At 46.2% G+C, this 18,389-nt stretch overlaps 1 protein-coding gene across 7 annotated transcripts in view; it reads left to right on the top strand.

Annotated features, from left to right (window-relative positions):
• Positions 1 to 18,389, top strand: part of SRGAP3 (SLIT-ROBO Rho GTPase activating protein 3) — a 263,049-nt gene that overhangs the window by 174,376 nt on the left and 70,284 nt on the right. For all 7 annotated transcript variants that reach the window (XM_019824938.3, XM_019824937.3, XM_011280178.4 and 4 more), the window contains exons 5-7: positions 11,128 to 11,313; positions 15,944 to 16,072; positions 17,432 to 17,653. In XM_019824938.3, the coding sequence (XP_019680497.1) occupies positions 11,128 to 11,313; positions 15,944 to 16,072; positions 17,432 to 17,653 (537 nt within the window). The remainder of the gene's footprint in view (positions 1 to 11,127; positions 11,314 to 15,943; positions 16,073 to 17,431; positions 17,654 to 18,389) is intronic.

The raw sequence follows: 18,389 nt of genomic DNA, 5'->3' as shown, positions 1-18,389 counted from the left end.
TCCAGGCGCCCCAGTGTATGTATTATTTAATTAGCATGTTCTACAGGTAAAGAAACTGAGACACAAAGAAGTACCTTGCTTAAGGCCTTGGTAGCAGTTTTCAGTGGCTACCTAACAAATGATGTCAAAACTCAGTGACTCATGATTTTGTTGGTTGGCAATTTGGGCTGAGTTCAACCAGGGCTGCTGATACGGCTCTGGATTTCTGGCCAGTTAAAAAAAGAGCCCAAAGTGGGAAACACCCAGTGTGCCAGCACTTCTCAAGCCTCTGCTCATGTCATACTTGCAAATATGCTATTGGCCAAAGCAAGTCACGCAGCCAAGTCCATGGTTGAGGTGTGGAGGAGTGAACATCACCTCTTAGAGGGAATTACTTGCGAAGTCACAAGGCAAAGGGGCATCCCTGCAGCCAGGGAGGGGGCTGTTGTGGCCGTCTTTGCAAACAGCCTACTGCAGCCGCCCAGCTGCTAAGGACGCTGTGGACCCCAAATCTCACGCTTCATTATTAGGGATGTCTTTTGAGCACTTTCTAGTTACCATGCCTGGTTACTAGAATTCCCCTCCTTTCCCAGCCCCAGAGTCATGACAGCAGTGACTGAGGAACAAATGATGTAGAAAACATTGTCCAGTAAGCCTCACTTTAGTTCTTTTCATGTTTTCTAGAGGAGGTGACATGTTAAGGAAGTAATAGTGGGCACAGTGATGATAGAGATAAATGCTAAGGCCATCCATCACCCACTTTAGGGAAAAGGCTTGTCTCCATCTGAGACCAGGGTGTGGAGGAGACTGCAGGCCTGGGCATTTTGTTCATTTGTTTGTTTGTTCATTCATTCACTCACTCACTCACTCAAAAAGCCTTCCCTCTGCCCAGTCTTCATCACCTTGAGGTGCCCTCCTTTCTAAAACATGCCAGCATGTATGCAAGCACAAGTGCATGTGTGAGCTCGCGCGCGCACACACACACACACACACACACACACACACACACACACACACACACACCCCCTGTCTTACCTCACCTCTTTTTCCCTGAACTCCCATCAGTCTGACCTACTACCTCTCTCGATCATCATATGTTGGCCTGGGAGGAGAAAAGGGCAGAAGTTGAGAGTGTGGGCCTATGTGCCAATGGTTCCTGAAGAAGCAAAAACAAAACAAACAACAATAAAAAACCACTGTTTTCATTATTTAGCTAAAAATATGTTCAGATTTTCGATACAGCCCTAGATCATGAAATGTATCTGTCGTCTTTTGAAGTGACAAATACTGTAACATCCCCCATATGGCCCTTTCTTTGTGCCCTGTCACTGTGCTCCAGACTCTCCCAGGCAGGGCTGTGGGAGGAGCCCCTGAGACTTGTTTCAGGGTGATGTGGAGTACCCGTACCTAGCCACAGCTGGTGATAGGTAGATACTAATTGGAGTAATGAATGGACTCCACTTTCCAGTTGTTAAGGCTTTGATTTGATTTTGCACGGGGCTCAGGGATATGAAATCAACTCGGGACCCCCAGGCAAATTTTTGCAAGGGCATTTCCTTTCTGATGCCCACCCTCAGGGATGCAGGAGGTAGAGACAGCCTGAGACTAGGAGCCCAGAAGCCTGGGTTCTGGCTCCAGTTCCATCCCAGGCTCACATTGAGTCTTCCTAGACCGACATCTCCACATCTGTTGTCATTCAGGTGTGACTACCATGGTTCCATCGTGTCATTGGGCCCTGTCTCCTTTATTTAATATTTTTCATCAAATTGACTCACTTAAAACTCTCAGTGTCCTAATTAATTAGTGGAAAAGCATCCTTGTGTATTGGGAAGAGTCCAGGTTTTAGAGTCAGCATGGCCTGGGTTCAAGGCCTTGTCAGTTGTCAAAACCTGTGAGCCTCAGCCCCTCTCTAGACTGTGGGGATGTTACCAGCTCATCGCTGGATTGTTCCGAGAAGAGTGAGTGGCAGAGAGCATAGTGTAATGCCTGGCAAACACTAGTGCTAAATCGTGTATTTTATGAAAGAATGAAGCATAAATATTTTTCTTGTATACTTCCTCATGTTTCCTCTCCCCTCCTCCCCCCTTGTCACAGGGCCAGCCAGAGACCTAAGAATGTTTTGCCTGAAAAATAGCAATCACCAGCTGACCACTCTCCCATCCCCGAGGCTTGCTCTCTATTATTCATACTCCATACTCCAGCCAGAGAGACTTTCTCTTTTAAAAGATTGTTGAATATTTAATGGGGCATCTGGGTGGCTCAGTCAGTTAAGCGTCTGACCTCGGCTCAGGTCATGATCTCGTGGTTCGTGGGTTCGAGCCCCACATCGGGCTGTGTGCTGACAGCTCAGAGCCTGGAGCCTGCTTGGAGTTCTGTGTCTCCCTCTCTCTCTGCCCCTCCCCTGATCACACTCTGTCTGCCTGTCTCTTTCTCTCTCAAAAATAAACAAACATGAAAAAAATTGTTGAATATTTAAATTTAGAAATAGATAATACATGCACTCAGTAAAAAGCAATGCTTAAGCAGTATAAAAATTCCATGATGAGAATTGTGTCTCTGTTGCCAGAGTCCCCCTTACTCCGTACAACCTGGGTTACTCGTTTCTAGTTCAGCAGTATCCTCTCACAGAGATGTTTGGTTCATCAAAGAGCATACGTGTGTGGACGTATCCTGCACACTCCTGTTTTTACACAAGTGGTAACAACTGGACCTACAGTTCTGCATCTTGGTTTTGTGGTTATATCTTGGAGATTGTTTCATATCCCTAATAATCAGTCTCCACTCTTATATGATGCTTGCCATGTGCTGGGTACTGGGCTAAATGCTTTGCATCTCTTAATTCATTTCATCCTCACCGTAACTCGTTGAGGTAGTGATAGTATTACCACCCCATTTTATCTTAACTTTATTTGTTTTTGAGAGAGAGAGAGAGAGAGAGGATCCTAAGCAGACTCTGCACTGTCAGCATGGAGCCCAGTGTGGGGCCCAAACCCACGAATCATGAGATCATGACCTGAGCTGAAATCAAGAGTTGGACGCCCAACTGACTGAGCCATCACCCCACTTTAGAGATGAGGGATCTGAGGCCCAGAGAGGTCAGGTGGCCAGCCCAAGGTCTCCTAGCTGGGGAGTGGCAGAGCTTGCTCCTAGTCTACTCCCCAAAGCTACTTAAATAAATAAATTTAGTTATTTAAATATATATAAAGTCCTATCTGCATTTGTTTTGGAAGGTTATGATAGTTCACTTTAGCGAATGAAAAACAACGTGGTGTAAACAGAAGGGTTCTGCAAATTAGATGAAGATACAACAGTGCTCCTTCCTGCTGACATGCGAGCACCCAACTGAGTTTTCCCTCCTGATAAATCAGAGAATTGAAAGGGTTAACCACACATCTGGAACACCTGAAAACTGTCTTGCTGACACAGGTGGTTCCCATCTCACACTTTGGGAAATGCCAACCAGTGCAAGTTAGCTGGGCTCTGGCCCTTGATTTCGCCCATCTGTGGCATGAAGGCACGAAACTCGAGGAGCTCTGAGTCCCCTCTCCAGCTTTTATCCTCATGCCACATCACTGTTGGTGGCAGACAAGGGCATGTCTCCCAACTCAGGGCAAGGCAGGCTCTGCCAGACCATCGCAGCCTGCTGGCTAGGGTGTGGCCCAGGTTCATCTAGGGGTGGGAGCGGTCCAAAGGAGAACAAGGGGACGAGGTTTCCCTCCAGACAACCTCCTCCTCTCTCCCAGCACTCCCGCCAAGACATTCGTTCAGTCACTCAGCATACCTGTGCTGATCCTCCACTGTGTCCGGAAGATGGGATATCGTTACACCGTGCGACAAATGTCCTTGTGGGGACATAGACATGGTGGGAAGAGGGGTGGGGAGATGAAGTCCAGCTGGGCATCAAGAAGGCCACAGAGAAGAGATGCCATTTAGTTTGGATCTTAAGGACAGGGGACTTCCCTAGGCTGGAGGGAGGCCAGGGGGCAGCCCTGAAGGCAACAGCGAGGCAGAAGCTGGGGTGTGGGACAAGCATCCCCCTGCTCGGTCAGTCAGTATTGCCTGGTTGTGAGTTGGGCACTGAGGTGGGTAGTGGGGTGGCTATCAGGGACTCATTCAATAACTAGGGATGGGAATCCAATGCGTACTGAGGAAGTGAAGAATCATTGTATTGAATCTCAGAGGCTCACACACTTGTTTGTCTCCCGAGTAGGGTGTGTATTTCCGTGAGGCACAACACCTTGTCTGTTTTCCACATAGTAGTATTGCCAGCACCTGCCAGTACCTGGCATATCATAAACTGCTCAATAGATATGTAATGATCCGGGTGTAACTGTTCTCCCCACACCTTCAGTAGGCTCACCAGATCAAAGGCAGGAGACTGCTCCCTCTCTCACTTTTCCTCCTTCCTTTCTTTCTGTCTCTTTCTCCTCCTTCCCTCTTTCCTTCCATTGGTTCATCCACCTATCCATCCATCCCCTCTCTCTTTTGATTTTGCTTTCCTCTGTGATGTCTTCATGATCAGGCAGTCTTCTCCCAGGGGTGACAAAGATGGTCCCCCACTGCAAGCTCACTTTCTATCAGCTCAGTGTATCCTGGTGGAAAATTAATTTGCCCTTCCCAGCATTTCCAACAAAGCCCTGGGCTGTCTCTGATTGACCTGGCTGGGGTCTTGGGCTCCAATCACTGTGGCCAGGTTAACATAATGTTTACTGATTGGCCAGGCCTGTGTCTCCTGCCCACCCCCGCGTCTCCTGCCCACTCCTGGATTGGAGAGTGGTGTCAGTTTCCCATGAACCACTGGGACTGAGAGTGCCGGAGGGGAATTTTTGGGGATTTCCTCAAAGAAAATCAGGAAGCTGTTCCAGAAGAATGAGGACTGGATGATCCTAGGCAGAGAAAAACAACAGATGTCCACTGAGGGGGAGTATTGGGGGAGTATAAGGAGGTGACTCCATTGACTAGTACTGAAACACCTGATATACTTCTACCTGTAAGCTATTCCTCAAACCTATTTGACTCCTGCTCATTCTGGCCTTAGCACTCACACTGCTCCCTTTTTCTGGAATATTCCACCTCAACTCTTGCCCTGTTCACTCAGGTAACAGCTATTACTTCAAGGTTCAGTTTAGATGTCACTTCCTCCAGAAAGCCATCCTTTATCACATTGCATTTCCCTCATCACAGCACTTGTTACACCATGTGATCATCACTTGTGAACTTGTCCATGTCCCTACTGCAGTGTGTATTCTTTGATGGTGGAGACCCTTTCTTCCACACTATAGTATGTAATGAGTTGTTCAATAAATATTTAATGATCAAAGGTGTAGCTGTCTCCCTACCTTCAAATGTATTCACAAGGTGAAAGGCAGTAGAACTGTACCTCTTCCATTTTATTCTCCCTTCTCTCCTTCCTCTATTCCTTCCATCCACCCACACATCCATCTACCCATTTACCCACCCACCCATCTATCAATTCAACCATCTCCCTATCTACCCATCCTTCCACCTATACGCTCAGCCAGCCAGCTGTCATTCATTCATTCATGCAAATATATACTGATGCTTTCTGCATACCAGTCTCTGCTTTAGTATAGGGAATATGTTTATGAACAAAGTCCTGGACCTCTGGACTTTGCATTCTAGTTGCAGTAAGACAGTGTATAGACGTGCAATGAGTAAATAAGATAGTGATTGTAAGTTGTTCAGAGAACGTAGGCCACACAGTATGGGTGGTCATACTGAAATTGGGAACTTTGCTTATCCTTCAGAGATGTCTTTGGCATGCATTGGCCCAGGATTTCACCCATACACAGCTCTTGGGTGACTCAGAGATGGTCCTGCCTGTGGGGAAGAGGAAGTGCACATGAACTTCATTGTTGAGAACCTGTTGTCTAACAACTGATTCTTATCCTGCCCCAGCATGTCCTTTAATTGATGCTGTCAACTTCCATATTTCCTTTGGCTTCTTTTGCATTCAAGAGAGGGTCTGAAGGATTATACATATAATATTTTCTTGTTTTCATGATCTGAGGATTTGGGAAGATGCAGAAAGCAAAGTGTATACAGCAAAAGGCAGCGTGATTACTAGAGACAGCTCAGAAGTCCTAGCTGTGTGGCTCGCTGAGTGACTTTGTACAATCCACTTGCCATTTCTGAGCCTCAGTTTCTTTCAAGATGGGCTAATACACCAAGACTTCTGGGGAGCCTTTTGAGAATATATGAAACTGATCTGTGTCCAAGAACAATGGTCTCAACTTACATGTCCTTACAGGCTCCTTCTCAGCCTGTGCTAGACTTGTTCCACAGGGCTTCCCCGATTGGGTCTAGAGGGTTGGAACATGAACGTCCCATTAAGCTGGGCAGAAAGCTAGGTGGGTGCCTCTGAGGGGTCCTTTAGAGGTGCCAAGTTGAATACTGGGTCTCAGTGCCTTGGCCTCAGCCACCTCTGCTCCCTTCCCACCCCCAACACTGGGGCTGTCAGCCAGTCACTTTATTGTTACAACTTATGGAACACTTTCCTACCCACCCCCTTTCTGGTCTCCACCAGGTGGCCCAGAGGGGACAAGCCTCTGTCAAGGTCACCCAGCAAGTTGGGGTTGAGTCTCCAAACCAGGTCTCCTGATTTCCCTGCGGGGAAGAGGACACTTTCATCCCTATTTTGTGGTTTCCGTATCCATAAAGCAGGGATCATATGGTGTCTACCTTCTAGGGTTTTTGTGGGAAATAAGAGAGTTTGTATATGTACAGTGCTTAGAACAAGGCCAGGCATGTAAGTAAGTGCTCAATAAATGTTAGCTGCTATCACCGTTATTGTTATCATACTGCCTCCCAGGGTTGGGATAAGGATTCATTGAAATGCTCCTTGGAGATAATAAAAAAGACGTTTGCAAACTCTGAAGTAATTCATAATTTTAAATATTAATTAGCACATCCTGGACTGGCTGTATTGAGCAGACTGTTCTGTTGAGCTAAGGACATTTCATGCTAAAACCTGTATTTCAGGTAATTAAATAAAGGCATCATCTAGAGGATTCTGGATATAGTTAGACTCATTTTCGAGAGGTCCCCAGGTAAGCTCTTTTGTGGCAGCTGTGTGACATAAGTCATCCTGGGCAACCAAGTTCACTGTTATTCTTAGGATAAAGAATTACCAATTGGATCCAGAGAGTTTGGTCCCAGGGTTGTCGGGCTGTGTTCTCCAATCATGGGATTTTTGCAACTCAGCTCAGAGACTGTGCTGGCAAGTTTGGCTTGATGTAGAGCAGGAAAAGTACTCAGTGGTTCAGTGGAAAACTAGGCAAAGGGAAATGTGGGAGGCTGAGAACACCCAGCTGGGATGCTGACCTTGAGTGAATAGATGGATGGATGCATGGATGATTGGACAGGAAGATCTAATTGCAAATAGAAACGCTCTCTCTTCCTCTGAACTACTCAACACAGATGATAGATTAATGGTGAGACAAGCAGACCTCAGCAGCTGAAACAGAAAAAGTGGCTTTTGTAAGAATCATTGAACCCAGAAGGGAGTAAGTCCAGAAATGAACACCCCAGCAGCATGGTAGAAAAGTAAAGATACCAGTGGTCCCCATGAATGCAGAGGAATAGAGAAAAACTTTGAGAATGGAAACGCGGGGCCCTTGGAGATAGACTTCAGCAGGCATTCCCAAGTCTTATATGTATGACATTCCTGGAGCCCGAGCTGTGGCATAAAGATGGTGGAAAAATAGGCAATTGCTTTGGTTTTCTAGAAGCCTGCAGTCGTTCCTTTTGGCCACTAGATGTCGAGAACACATCGATCTGGCACACTTTCTGGTCCACTGAGTTTGGAAATAAGTTTAGTGGAACTGGCATGAGGAGTGGAAGAAATCACTGAGAATAGCATCTCTAGAGGCTTTAGGGCAATTCAAAAAAGCAAAGTGGAATGCACAGAAGAGGTCTTTCCACCAAGACCAATAAAGAAAAGTTGATTGCATTTTTTATTCATTTATTGTTTTGACATTTGGGGAAGTTTTCAAGATGAAAGAAGAAGGGAGAAACATGGTATAGAATAAAATTTTGCAGGGTGCCTAGGTGGCTCAGTCAGTTGAATGTCCGACTCTTGATTTTGGCTCAGGTCATGATCTCACGGTTCGTGAGTTCAAACCCTGTGTTGGGCCCTGTGCTGACAGCATGGAGCCTGCTTGGGATTCTCTCTCTCTGCCCCTCCCCTGCTTACTCTCTCTTTCAAAAATAGATAAACATTTAAGAAAAAGAGAATAAAATTTTGTGCAATACCTAACGTTCTTTAGAATTTGTAAGCATTTTCCTGAACTCAAATGAGTAAATTCAAGGTTCTCAAACCCTCAGCCCAAATCAGGGGTGATGATGACGGTGGTGGTGGTAGCAGCTAATGTCTACGTGGCTCTTATCATGTGGCAGTTGTTGTTCTCAGCACTTTACCTACGTTAGCTCACTTAGTCTTCATAACAATCTATGAGGTAGGTGTCATGGTCATCGCCATTTTACAATGAGGAAGTAGAGGTCAGAGAGGTTCCGTGACTTGCCCAAGGTCACACAGCTGGTAAGAGACACCATCAGGACATCTGCACCAGACATTTGTATCAGAGCTCATGCTCTACAATACCTACTATGTTCTACAACAGATAGTTCCCACATTAACTCCTGGCCGATGGCAAATGGGGCTTTCTGTGCAACAGACTGATGCTGTGATTTAATGGTAAGAGAGAGGAATTCTTCATCTAATAAACTCACTTCACAGGACTTCAGATGAGAAGGAATAAGGTTATAATGTTGAGCAAGAGTTTGTTCCAAGTTCTCTGATTTAAACGGCCCCATTAGGCAGGAGTGTTTCCCTTCCCCAGGTAGAAGCCTCTGCTTTATTAGCTGCTATGATTATCCAAATGACAAGAGAAGAGAACAAGCAAAGCTCAGGAGCAATGGATTCCAGAAAGTTTGTGTGTTTCTTAGCACAGAAATATGATCAAAACTTGATAGTACCCAGGAAAGGTGCAACTGGGAGATGAAGTCCTGTTGATATGGGACTGCCCAACTTGTTTTAAGGCTGCCGAAACTCTTCACACCTGCCGAGAAAATGGTAACAAATTACGAAAACAGTATGGAATGGTAGAAAGAGTGGTGGATTAAAAGAGGCCAGAATTCTTTTTTAAAATTAATTAGTTAGTTAATTAATTATAATTTATTTTTTAATTTACATGCAAATTAGCATATAGTGCAACAATGGTTTCAGGAGTAGATGCCTTAATGTCCCTTACCCATTTAGCCCATCCCCCCTTCCACAAACCCTCCAGTATCCCCCTGTTCTCCCTTTTAAGAGTCTCTTATGTTTTGTCCCCCTCCCTGTTTTCGTATTATTTTTGCTTCCCTTCCCTTACGTTCATCTGTTTTGTATCTTAAATTCCTCATATGAGTGAAGTCATATGATATTTGTCTTTCTGTGACTAATTTCACTTGGCATAATACCCTCTAGTTCCATCCACATGGTTGCAAATGGCAAGATTTCATTCTTTTTGATTGCTGAGTAATACTCCATTGTGTGTGTGTGTGTGTGTGTGTGTGTGTGTGTGTGTGTGTGTGTATACACACCACATCTTTATCCATTCATCCATCAGTGGACATTTGGGTAAAGAGACCAGAATTCTAATTTTGCTGAACATATGCTTCCTATATGACCCTACATTCTACTCCTAGATATTTACCTGAGTGAAATGAAAACATATGTCCACACAAAGAATTATACATGAACATTTTTAGCAGCTTTATTCATAATAGACAAAAACTGTGCACAACCCAGGTAACTACTAACATATGAATAAATACACACATAGTGATAGACCTATACAATGTAATAATAACTACTCAGCAATGAAAAAGAACTGGGAGAATCTCAAAAAAATTCTGCTGAGCAAAAGAGGGTGGAACCCAAAGAATTTATATGTGTTGCTTCCATGTATATGAAGTTCTAGAACACACAAAACCCTGACAGTGACAGAAAGGAAATCAGTGATTGTCTGGGGCCGGGAGAGGGGTAGGCACCTACTGCAAAGGGGTGTGAGGGATCTCTGTGGTGTAATGGAAGTGTTCTGTAGCTTTATCGTACTGTTGGCCACATGGAGGCAAAGTTTGGAGACTACGCTGATAATACTGTTCAGTCTTGGAAAAGCCACTTTGCCCTCTGGGGCCTCAGTTTCCTTATTTGTAAAATTTAGTGATTGGATTAGATGATGTCTAGGATTTCTTCTGTCTCAAAAATTCCCTTGCTATAACAATATGTACTTCTACTATGCAAGCAGAAGAGCAAAGTGTAGTTTGCTTTGTGGGAATACACTGTATAGCCAAGGATGAGTTTCTTTCAGAAAGTGTAGAATAGCAATTAGGTTACCCAGTGATGCCCCTTTTGGGGACAGAACCATTTCCATTTGCAGGCCAATAAGGAGACAGCTGAGGAGACGATTTGCGTGTTCCCATGGGCATTCCCTGAGCCCCTGAGGAGGGGCTTTCCCAGTGACATTGGGAGGAGGGAGGGAGTGAGGGACAAGAGTCATGGCTGGCAGGGCCAGAGAGGGCAGCTGAGGGAGGGCCAAGTTTGTCATATCACCTCTGAGACCCCCAAATACTAGGGGGTTTTCAATTTCCCCCCTTTTTTAAAAAAATGTTTATTTCTGAGAGGGAGAGAGAGAGAGAGAGACAGAGCACAAACAGGGAAGGTGTGGAGAGAGAGAGGGAGATATAGAATCTGAAGCAGGCTCCAGGCTGTGAGCTGTCAGCACAGAGCCCAGTGCAGGGCTGAAACCCACGAACTGTGAGATCATGACCTGACCCGAAGTTGGACACTTAACTGACTGAGCCACTCAGGCGCCCCTTAAATTTCCTCTTTACACGTCCATTCCTGGCATTCAGTCAGGACTTAATGAGTTGGTGATGATGATGATGGCGATGAAGCTGCCACTGATGACCATCATCGTTCCCCAAGTTTGTGCGAAAGTAAAGAACAGCCAGGAGCCCAAGTGTGTGGTGGGAAGAGGGTACAGCACAGCTTACTGGCACGCAGAACCTGAAGGGGGCCGGGAGCACTGGGATGGCATGCTGGGCCGTGCGTGCTGCTGATTTCCTGCTCTCCTGTGTCCCCAGGTCATGAAAACCTACCACATGTACCACGCAGAGAGCATCAGTGCGGAAAGCAAGCTAAAGGAGGCCGAGAAGCAGGAGGAGAAGCAGTTCAACAAGTCTGGCGACCTCAGCATGAACCTGCTCCGACACGAGGACCGGCCCCAGCGCCGCAGCTCTGTGAAGAAAATTGAGAAGATGAAGGAGAAGGTAAGTGAAGGCCCAGGAAAAATTGAGGGCAGGGTAGAAGGCAAGGGCATGCTTCCTGCTGACAGCCTCAGCCTTCCCCCTATGCACCCTGAGGGTGCATGTGCTGAGCCACCATCATGTGCTCTCTTGGAGGTCAGTGTCACGGAGGAGGCAGGGCTGGCTATGCCTCGCTAGAACTTGTCAGACCTGGCCTTGTGCCAGGATCAACAGGCAGGGAAAGGGCCAGCTGACAAGAGAGCTGAACTGTAACGAGAATCACGCCCAGCAAGCACATTCTCAGATGGGCGGGAATCACCGGACATTTGTCAGGGCAGGGGCTTGCTCGGGAGTCCATTTTGGTGGCTGGAGGGCTGGTTGGGGTTGAGTGTGTCCCAACAAGAGGAAACAGCATTGTGTTGCCAACCAGTGCCTGGAGAACCCAATGAAGAACCCACTCCAAGATGGGACAAGCTAAAGATGGGAGATTTAGAATTACCATGTATGGGAGCTGATAAAGTGCTTTAGTGGGGCACGGTGAAAGGAGTGCTAGCATTGGAGTCAGACAGACTGGGTTTTGAAAAGGCCACATTTACAGTATTTCCCCGAGCCTCAGTTAAATGTTTACTTATTTTTGAGAAAGAGACAAAGCACAAGTGGAGAAGGGACAGAGAGAGAGACACGGAACCCAAAGCAGGCTCCAGGCTCTGAGCTGTCAGCACAGAGCCAGATGTAGGGCTCGAACTGGGGACTAGAGAGATCATGACCTGAGCCAAAGTCAGACGCTTAACCAAGTGAGCCACCCAGGCGCCCTTGAGCCTCAGTTTAAAAATCTGAGAGTGATGGCAAATGACTGTTCTCTCTCACATCCACTCTGATTGATTGGTAGTGCCTTCCCAGGGCTCTGTGTTGAAGATTGTGAAGCCTCCTCCACGAATCAGTTAAAAACAGAGCTGTGATCAATTAATGATGTCTGCCACGGCCAGGGAATTTAGAAGGTCGGCGTACATGCTTTTTGTCATCCTAGGTTAGGTCACTTCTAAGGTTTCTTTCTTCATAAAAGCTCTGATTTTCTTGTTGAATTCTCTGTATTCATTCATTCCATACAATCAGCAAATATTTCTGAGCTCTTCTGTGTCCCAATCATTGCACCAGATGTTTATTTGGGCTTCTATGGGTCTAATTCAATGATTATATGATCCTACACCTCTTAAAATGATAGGAGATTGAGTGGAAATAAAATTCACCAGGGCCTCGGTGACTTGGAAAAGTAACCATAGGCAAATAAACTAAGATTCCAGGGTAATTTCAAAGGCAAAGAAAAGTGTGCTGCCCAATAATTAGACAGAGACTCAATTTAAAAATGGGTAAAGGATTTGAATAGATATTTCTCTGAAGAACTTACCTGAGTGGTTAATAAGCACATGAAAAGATGCTCAGCATCATTTGTCATTAAGGAAATACAAATCAAAATCACAGTGAGATATCACTCCATACCCACCAACATGGCTAAAATAAAAAAGGCAGATAATAATAAGTGCTAGTGAGGTTGTAGAGAAATTTGAACACTTACACATTGCTGGAGGGAATGTAAAATGGTTCAGCCATTTGGGAAAACAATTTGTCAGTTCCTCAAAATGTTAAACATAAAGTTACCATATGACTCAACAGTTCCATCCTAGGCAATCTACTCAAGAAAAATGAAAACATACATCCACACAAAGACCTGCACATGAATGTTCATAGCAGCATTATCCATAGTAGCCAAAAAGTAGAGACAATCCAGATGTCCATCAGTTGGTGAATGGATGAATAAATGTGGTTTAACCATGTAGTGGAATATTATTCAGCCACGAAAAGGAGTGAAATGCTGATACATGCTACAACATGGATGTACCTTGAAAACAATATGCTGAGTAAGAGAAACCAGTCATAATATTGCATGATTTTATTTATATGAAATGTCCAGACTAGACAGAGACAGAAAGTGGATTGTTGGTTGCCAGGAGCTGGGGCAGAAGAGAATGGAGAGTGACTGCTAATCGGTATAGGGTTTCTTTTGGGGTTGATATTCTAAATTTTGATAGTGGTGATTATTGTACAATATTGTGAATATATTAAGAAAAAAAGAAAAGAAAGAAAGAAAGAAAGGAAGGAAGACAGAAAGAAAGAAAGAAAAGAAAGAAAGAAAGAAAGAAAGAAAGAAAGAAAGAAAGAAAGAAAGAAAGAAAGAAAATAAGACAAGCAGGTAAGGAATTACAGAACTACAACATGGGGGATAAATAGAAGGTGAGGGAGACCACCAGCTGGGAGATCTGGAGACTAAGTTTAGTTCAGAGTTATATGCTAATCAGCCATTTGGTTCTTGGACAATCCACTTTTTTTTTTTTTTTTTAAGTAATCTCCACACCTAACGTGGGGCTTCAGCTCACAACCCTGACATTAAGAGTGGCATGCTCTACCAGCAGAGCCAGCCAGGTGACCCCAGGCCACTTCTTTTCAGTTTTCATTTTCTCACCTATAAAGTGGGTGAATTAAACTATGATATCTTTACTATCCTTTCCAGGTATAAAATGTTACGAATTCATGAAGGGCTAAAAGTGGTGTGGGGGTCAACCTGGAAACGGGTGAGGAGTCTCAAAATTCTCTGTGAGGAGTCGGGTACGTGGCTGGTACAGGACTGTAACTACCAGGAGGAATTTGTTTCCTGGAATAAATGGGCCCCGGAGAAAGGTCAGAGGAGATCTATGAAGAGAATTCAAAGGTTGACATGGAAGCACCCCTACTAGGTAGCTAGGAGAACACAATCTGGAATGAAAGGTTTTTTAAATCCCCTTCTTAGTCCCCTTCACCTCTTTCACCCTCTCCCCACCCACCTCCCCTCTGGTAACCATCAGTTTATTTGCCATGGAGTTTGGTTTTTTATTTGTCTCTTTTTTCCTTTGTTTACAGTTTTATGTCTTAAATTCCACATATGAATGAAATCATATGGTATTTGTCTTTCTCTGAGTGACTTATTTCACTTAGCACTATATTCTCTAGATCATTTTTTTTTAAAAATGTTTATTTACTTTGAGAGAGAGGGAACACGAGCAGGGGAGGGGCAGATAGAGAGGGAGAGAGAGAATCCCAGGCAGGTTCCAGGCTCAGTGCTCAGTGCAGAGCCCAAAATGACCTGAGCCAATATCAAGAGTTGGACGTTTAACCGACTGAGCCACCCAAGTGCACCTTTACCACTTTTTCTTTATCTGTTCATCCATCAGTGGACACTTGGGCCACTTCCATAGTTTTGCTTGGAATAAGGAAGATTTAAGATTTAAGAGTGCCTAGGTGAAGGAGGAAAACCCTGTTTGTTAAAGGAGAGCCGTTTTTCTACCCTGAACAGGACTCATCGTCTGAAAGGGGTAAAGGGACAGCTCTCCAACCCATTTTCTCTCTACCTCTTCCTGCCCAGGCTGGCCCAGGACAGAAGCAGCTTCCCAGGGAGGCCGTCCAGCTCCTAGCCAACACTGGCACCTCCAGCTGCCCAGTCTGCCTCTCTCACCATTCATGTCCACACAACCAGTGAAAAGTGCTTACTGCCTACTTTGTGCAGAGACAGTTCTGGGTGCTCCAGGCCCAGTGATGACTGGGGCAGATCAAGTCCCTGACTTCGTAGAGCTTACTTTCTAGTGGGGGACCCCAAAAACCAGCAAGTAAACAAAGAGGTAAAAAATATAATTTCAGGTAGTGAAGAATGGTTATGAAGAAAAATAGAGCAACCAAGATGTCCTTCAGTAGGTGAATGGGTAAGCGAACTGTGGTCCACCCAGGCAGTGGAATGTTATTGAGTGCTAAAAAGAAATGAGGTAACAAGCCCCTAGAAGACATGGAAGAACCTTAAATGCATATTACTAGGTGAAAGAAGTCAATCTGAAAAGGCCACATACTGTACGATGCCAACGACATGACATCCTAGAAAAGGCAGAACTATGGAGACAGGAGAAAGATCAGTGGTTGCCAGGGGTAGATGGCAGGGAGGAAATGGATAGGGGGAGCACAGAGTATTCTAGGGCAGGGAAACTACTCAGTCTGATATTATAATGATGGATGTATATTGTTATACATTTGCCCAAACCCATAGAATGTAAAATACCAGGAGTGAGCCCTAATGTAAACTATGGACTCTGGGTGATTATGATGTGTCACTGTAGGTTTATCAGTTGGAACTAATGTACCCTCTCAATTTTTGCTGTGAACCTAGCACTGCTCTAAATATACAGTCTTTAAAAAAATTAAATGAAAATGAAAACAATCACTAAAAATTGAACAAAGATAAAATAAGTGAAAAAAGTAGATCAGGGGAAGGGAAGGGGGAGGGGCACCTCAGATGCTGAAGACTCATTTCAGGCAAGGTTGTCCTCAGAGGCTGCTCTGGCCACCTGATTTTGGGGAAGGACCTGAAGGACGGAAGGAGCAGGCCTCATAGGGACTTGGAAGGATGGCTTACCAGGCAGAGGGAACAAGCCTGAAGGCCTAGAGGCAGGAGTGAACTTAGCCTCTTAAAGGAAAGGCAGAGGGGACTGAGCAACGAGGAGCCTGAAGGAAGAGGGTTCGAAAGAGGGATGAGAGCCAGGTTAGTGCCTCAGCTCTTACGTCTACTGTGTTCTTGCAGAGGCAGGCAAAGTATTCTGAGAACAAGCTGAAATGCACAAAGGCCCGGAATGACTACTTGCTGAATCTGGCGGCCACCAACGCAGCTATCAGCAAGTACTACATCCATGACGTCTCCGACCTAATCGACGTGAGCACCTGGGGAGGCTGGGACTGAACAAGGCCCCACACCCGGACTGACCCTTGTCTTTAGCTGATGCGCATGTCCCGTGAGCCCCGACGGAGGGGGAGGGCAGTGGGCGTTGGGGCCTGGGGAATGAGTATCACCTCCTGGTTTCTACTTCCGTGGGTGGGAGTGGGCCTCTGGCAGCCCCTATATGGTCAGGTCAGGCAGTCTTATATTCCACCTGCACTTCCCAAGTCCCCTCCTCTACGCCGGGCCCTTTTCTGGGTATAGAGGTATAGGGGTGATCATACACAGTTCATAGCCTGCAGGGTTTCCCAGGGTAGTATAGGTATGTTTAGGGAATATTATCATGGGAGAAATCAGGCAGTTTAAGCGAAAGCAGAATGGGAGCCTGACTCCTGAGTACCAGATGTGTAGGTCATGCTGAAGAGTCCGCCGGCTTGGAGAGAGAATGTCATGAGGGGCATCATCATGGAGAGCTTCTGTGTCATCTGTGCTGGAGCTGAGGCTGCTTTTTGTGTCTTGCCCATCCCACACGGACAGGAATCTGGCCTGTAGATGCTCAGGAAAGGTTCCATACTGGCGGATGGATCCTTTTCCTCTGGGTCTGCTGTGTCCTGTCAGGGAGTCAGAGGGTCACCACTTTTCCATGGCTGCAGTAGGGACCCATTGCCACAATCCCCAGGAGAGGGAGCTGCCCAGCCCTGCCTGTGGCTTCCCATGCCCCAGGCCATATCTCTCCTCTTTCTCACAACTTTTCACTCTTTCTAGCCCTCTCCTGTCTTCGTTTGCCACATTTTTATTGAGCACCTGCTAGCTGTAGGCCTTGAGGCACCACAGTGGACAAGAGCCCATGGGTCTGTCCTCATGGGGCTTACAATGCATAACCTTGAAATCTTAATAGGTGACCACAAAGCCAACTGGCAGGTGTCACAGTGAGGGAGGTGGGGGAGATGCGGGCCCCCAGAGGAGGGAAGCATGATATAAACTCTGAGCGGGGAGTGCATCAAGGAGGACTTCCTGGAGGAAGTGACCTCTAAACTGAAACCTCAAGGAAGAATATTTAGGCAGTCTGCAGGCAGAGGGAATGCATGTGTGAAGGCCTAGAGACGAGAAAGAATGTGATGAATTTGGGGAGCTAGAGAAGTTCTGCTAGTGCCCAGATCCCAATACCCAGCTCCCACTGAGGGCTTTGGGGAGATTTGTGCAGCAAGATTCCAAGGTGCACAAGGGTTTCCAGGATGAAAGATTTGACTGTGGAATGTGAGGTAATGGTAAGCCACTGTCATGGGAAAAGGAATGCCGTTGGCCCCCACCTCCATGTGACAGCCCACAGCCTTCTGTCGTGTGCCTCTTTCCAAGTGCTGTGACTTGGGCTTTCATGCCAGCCTGGCCCGCACCTTCCGGACCTACCTCTCAGCCGAGTACAACCTGGAGACCTCTCGCCACGAGGGGCTGGATGTCATCGAGAACGCGGTAGACAACCTGGACTCCCGAAGCGACAAGCACACTGTCATGGACATGTGCAACCAGGTCTTCTGTCCTCCACTCAAGTTTGAGTTCCAGCCCCATATGGGGGATGAGGTAGGCTTCTCCCAGGAGCCCATGCTTGAGACCGTTTCACCCGTTCTCCCATGTGCTCCCAGAACATCGGTGGGAGGGGAACGTCAGCCCCTGTTCCACATGCATGACATTGATCTCAGAGGCCTCAGGTCATGTTCTCGGTCCAGGGGCTTCCGCATCTGAGGAGTTTCCCACTGATATCCTAACTCTGCTGGCTCACGTGCCTCACCTGTAGAATTACAAGACCTTAACTCTCCTTAACATCCTTCCCAGTTATGTCTAGACCCCAAGGGAGTCCCACATTGTCACACAAGCATCTCACAGTCTTCCCTTGGATGACCTTGGATCACAGGAGGCTAGCTAGGCCTCCCCGCAGCTGCTCTGGCGGCAGCCTTGCCTGGGCACTGCCTGTCCTCCCCTACGGGAGGCTTACCACCAACTCTGCTCCCTTGGGTTTTGTTTTGTTTTCTTTTAATATGAAATTTATTGTCAAATTGGTTTCCATACAACACCCAATGCTCATCCCAACAGGTGCCCTCCTCAGTGCCCATCACCGACTTTCGCCTCTCTTGGGTTTTGTGCCACTCAGATCCTCAGAACCGTGTTCTGGAATGAATAAATAAATAAGTGCAGGAAGGTACTTGTTCCTGGCCACAAAGCATCACAATGGTTACTCAAACTGTGCAAAGTCCCTTATGATAATAGCTCCTTGAGCTTTCCCTTTTCATCCCTCCCCACTTTCTTCATCTGCAAAAGA

Source organism: Felis catus, chromosome A2 (genome assembly GCF_018350175.1).
Source record: "Felis catus isolate Fca126 chromosome A2, F.catus_Fca126_mat1.0, whole genome shotgun sequence".
Lineage (NCBI taxonomy): Eukaryota > Metazoa > Chordata > Mammalia > Carnivora > Felidae > Felis > Felis catus.
Note: the sequence above shows the minus strand (reverse complement) of the source record. Positions and strands in the feature narration are given on the sequence as shown.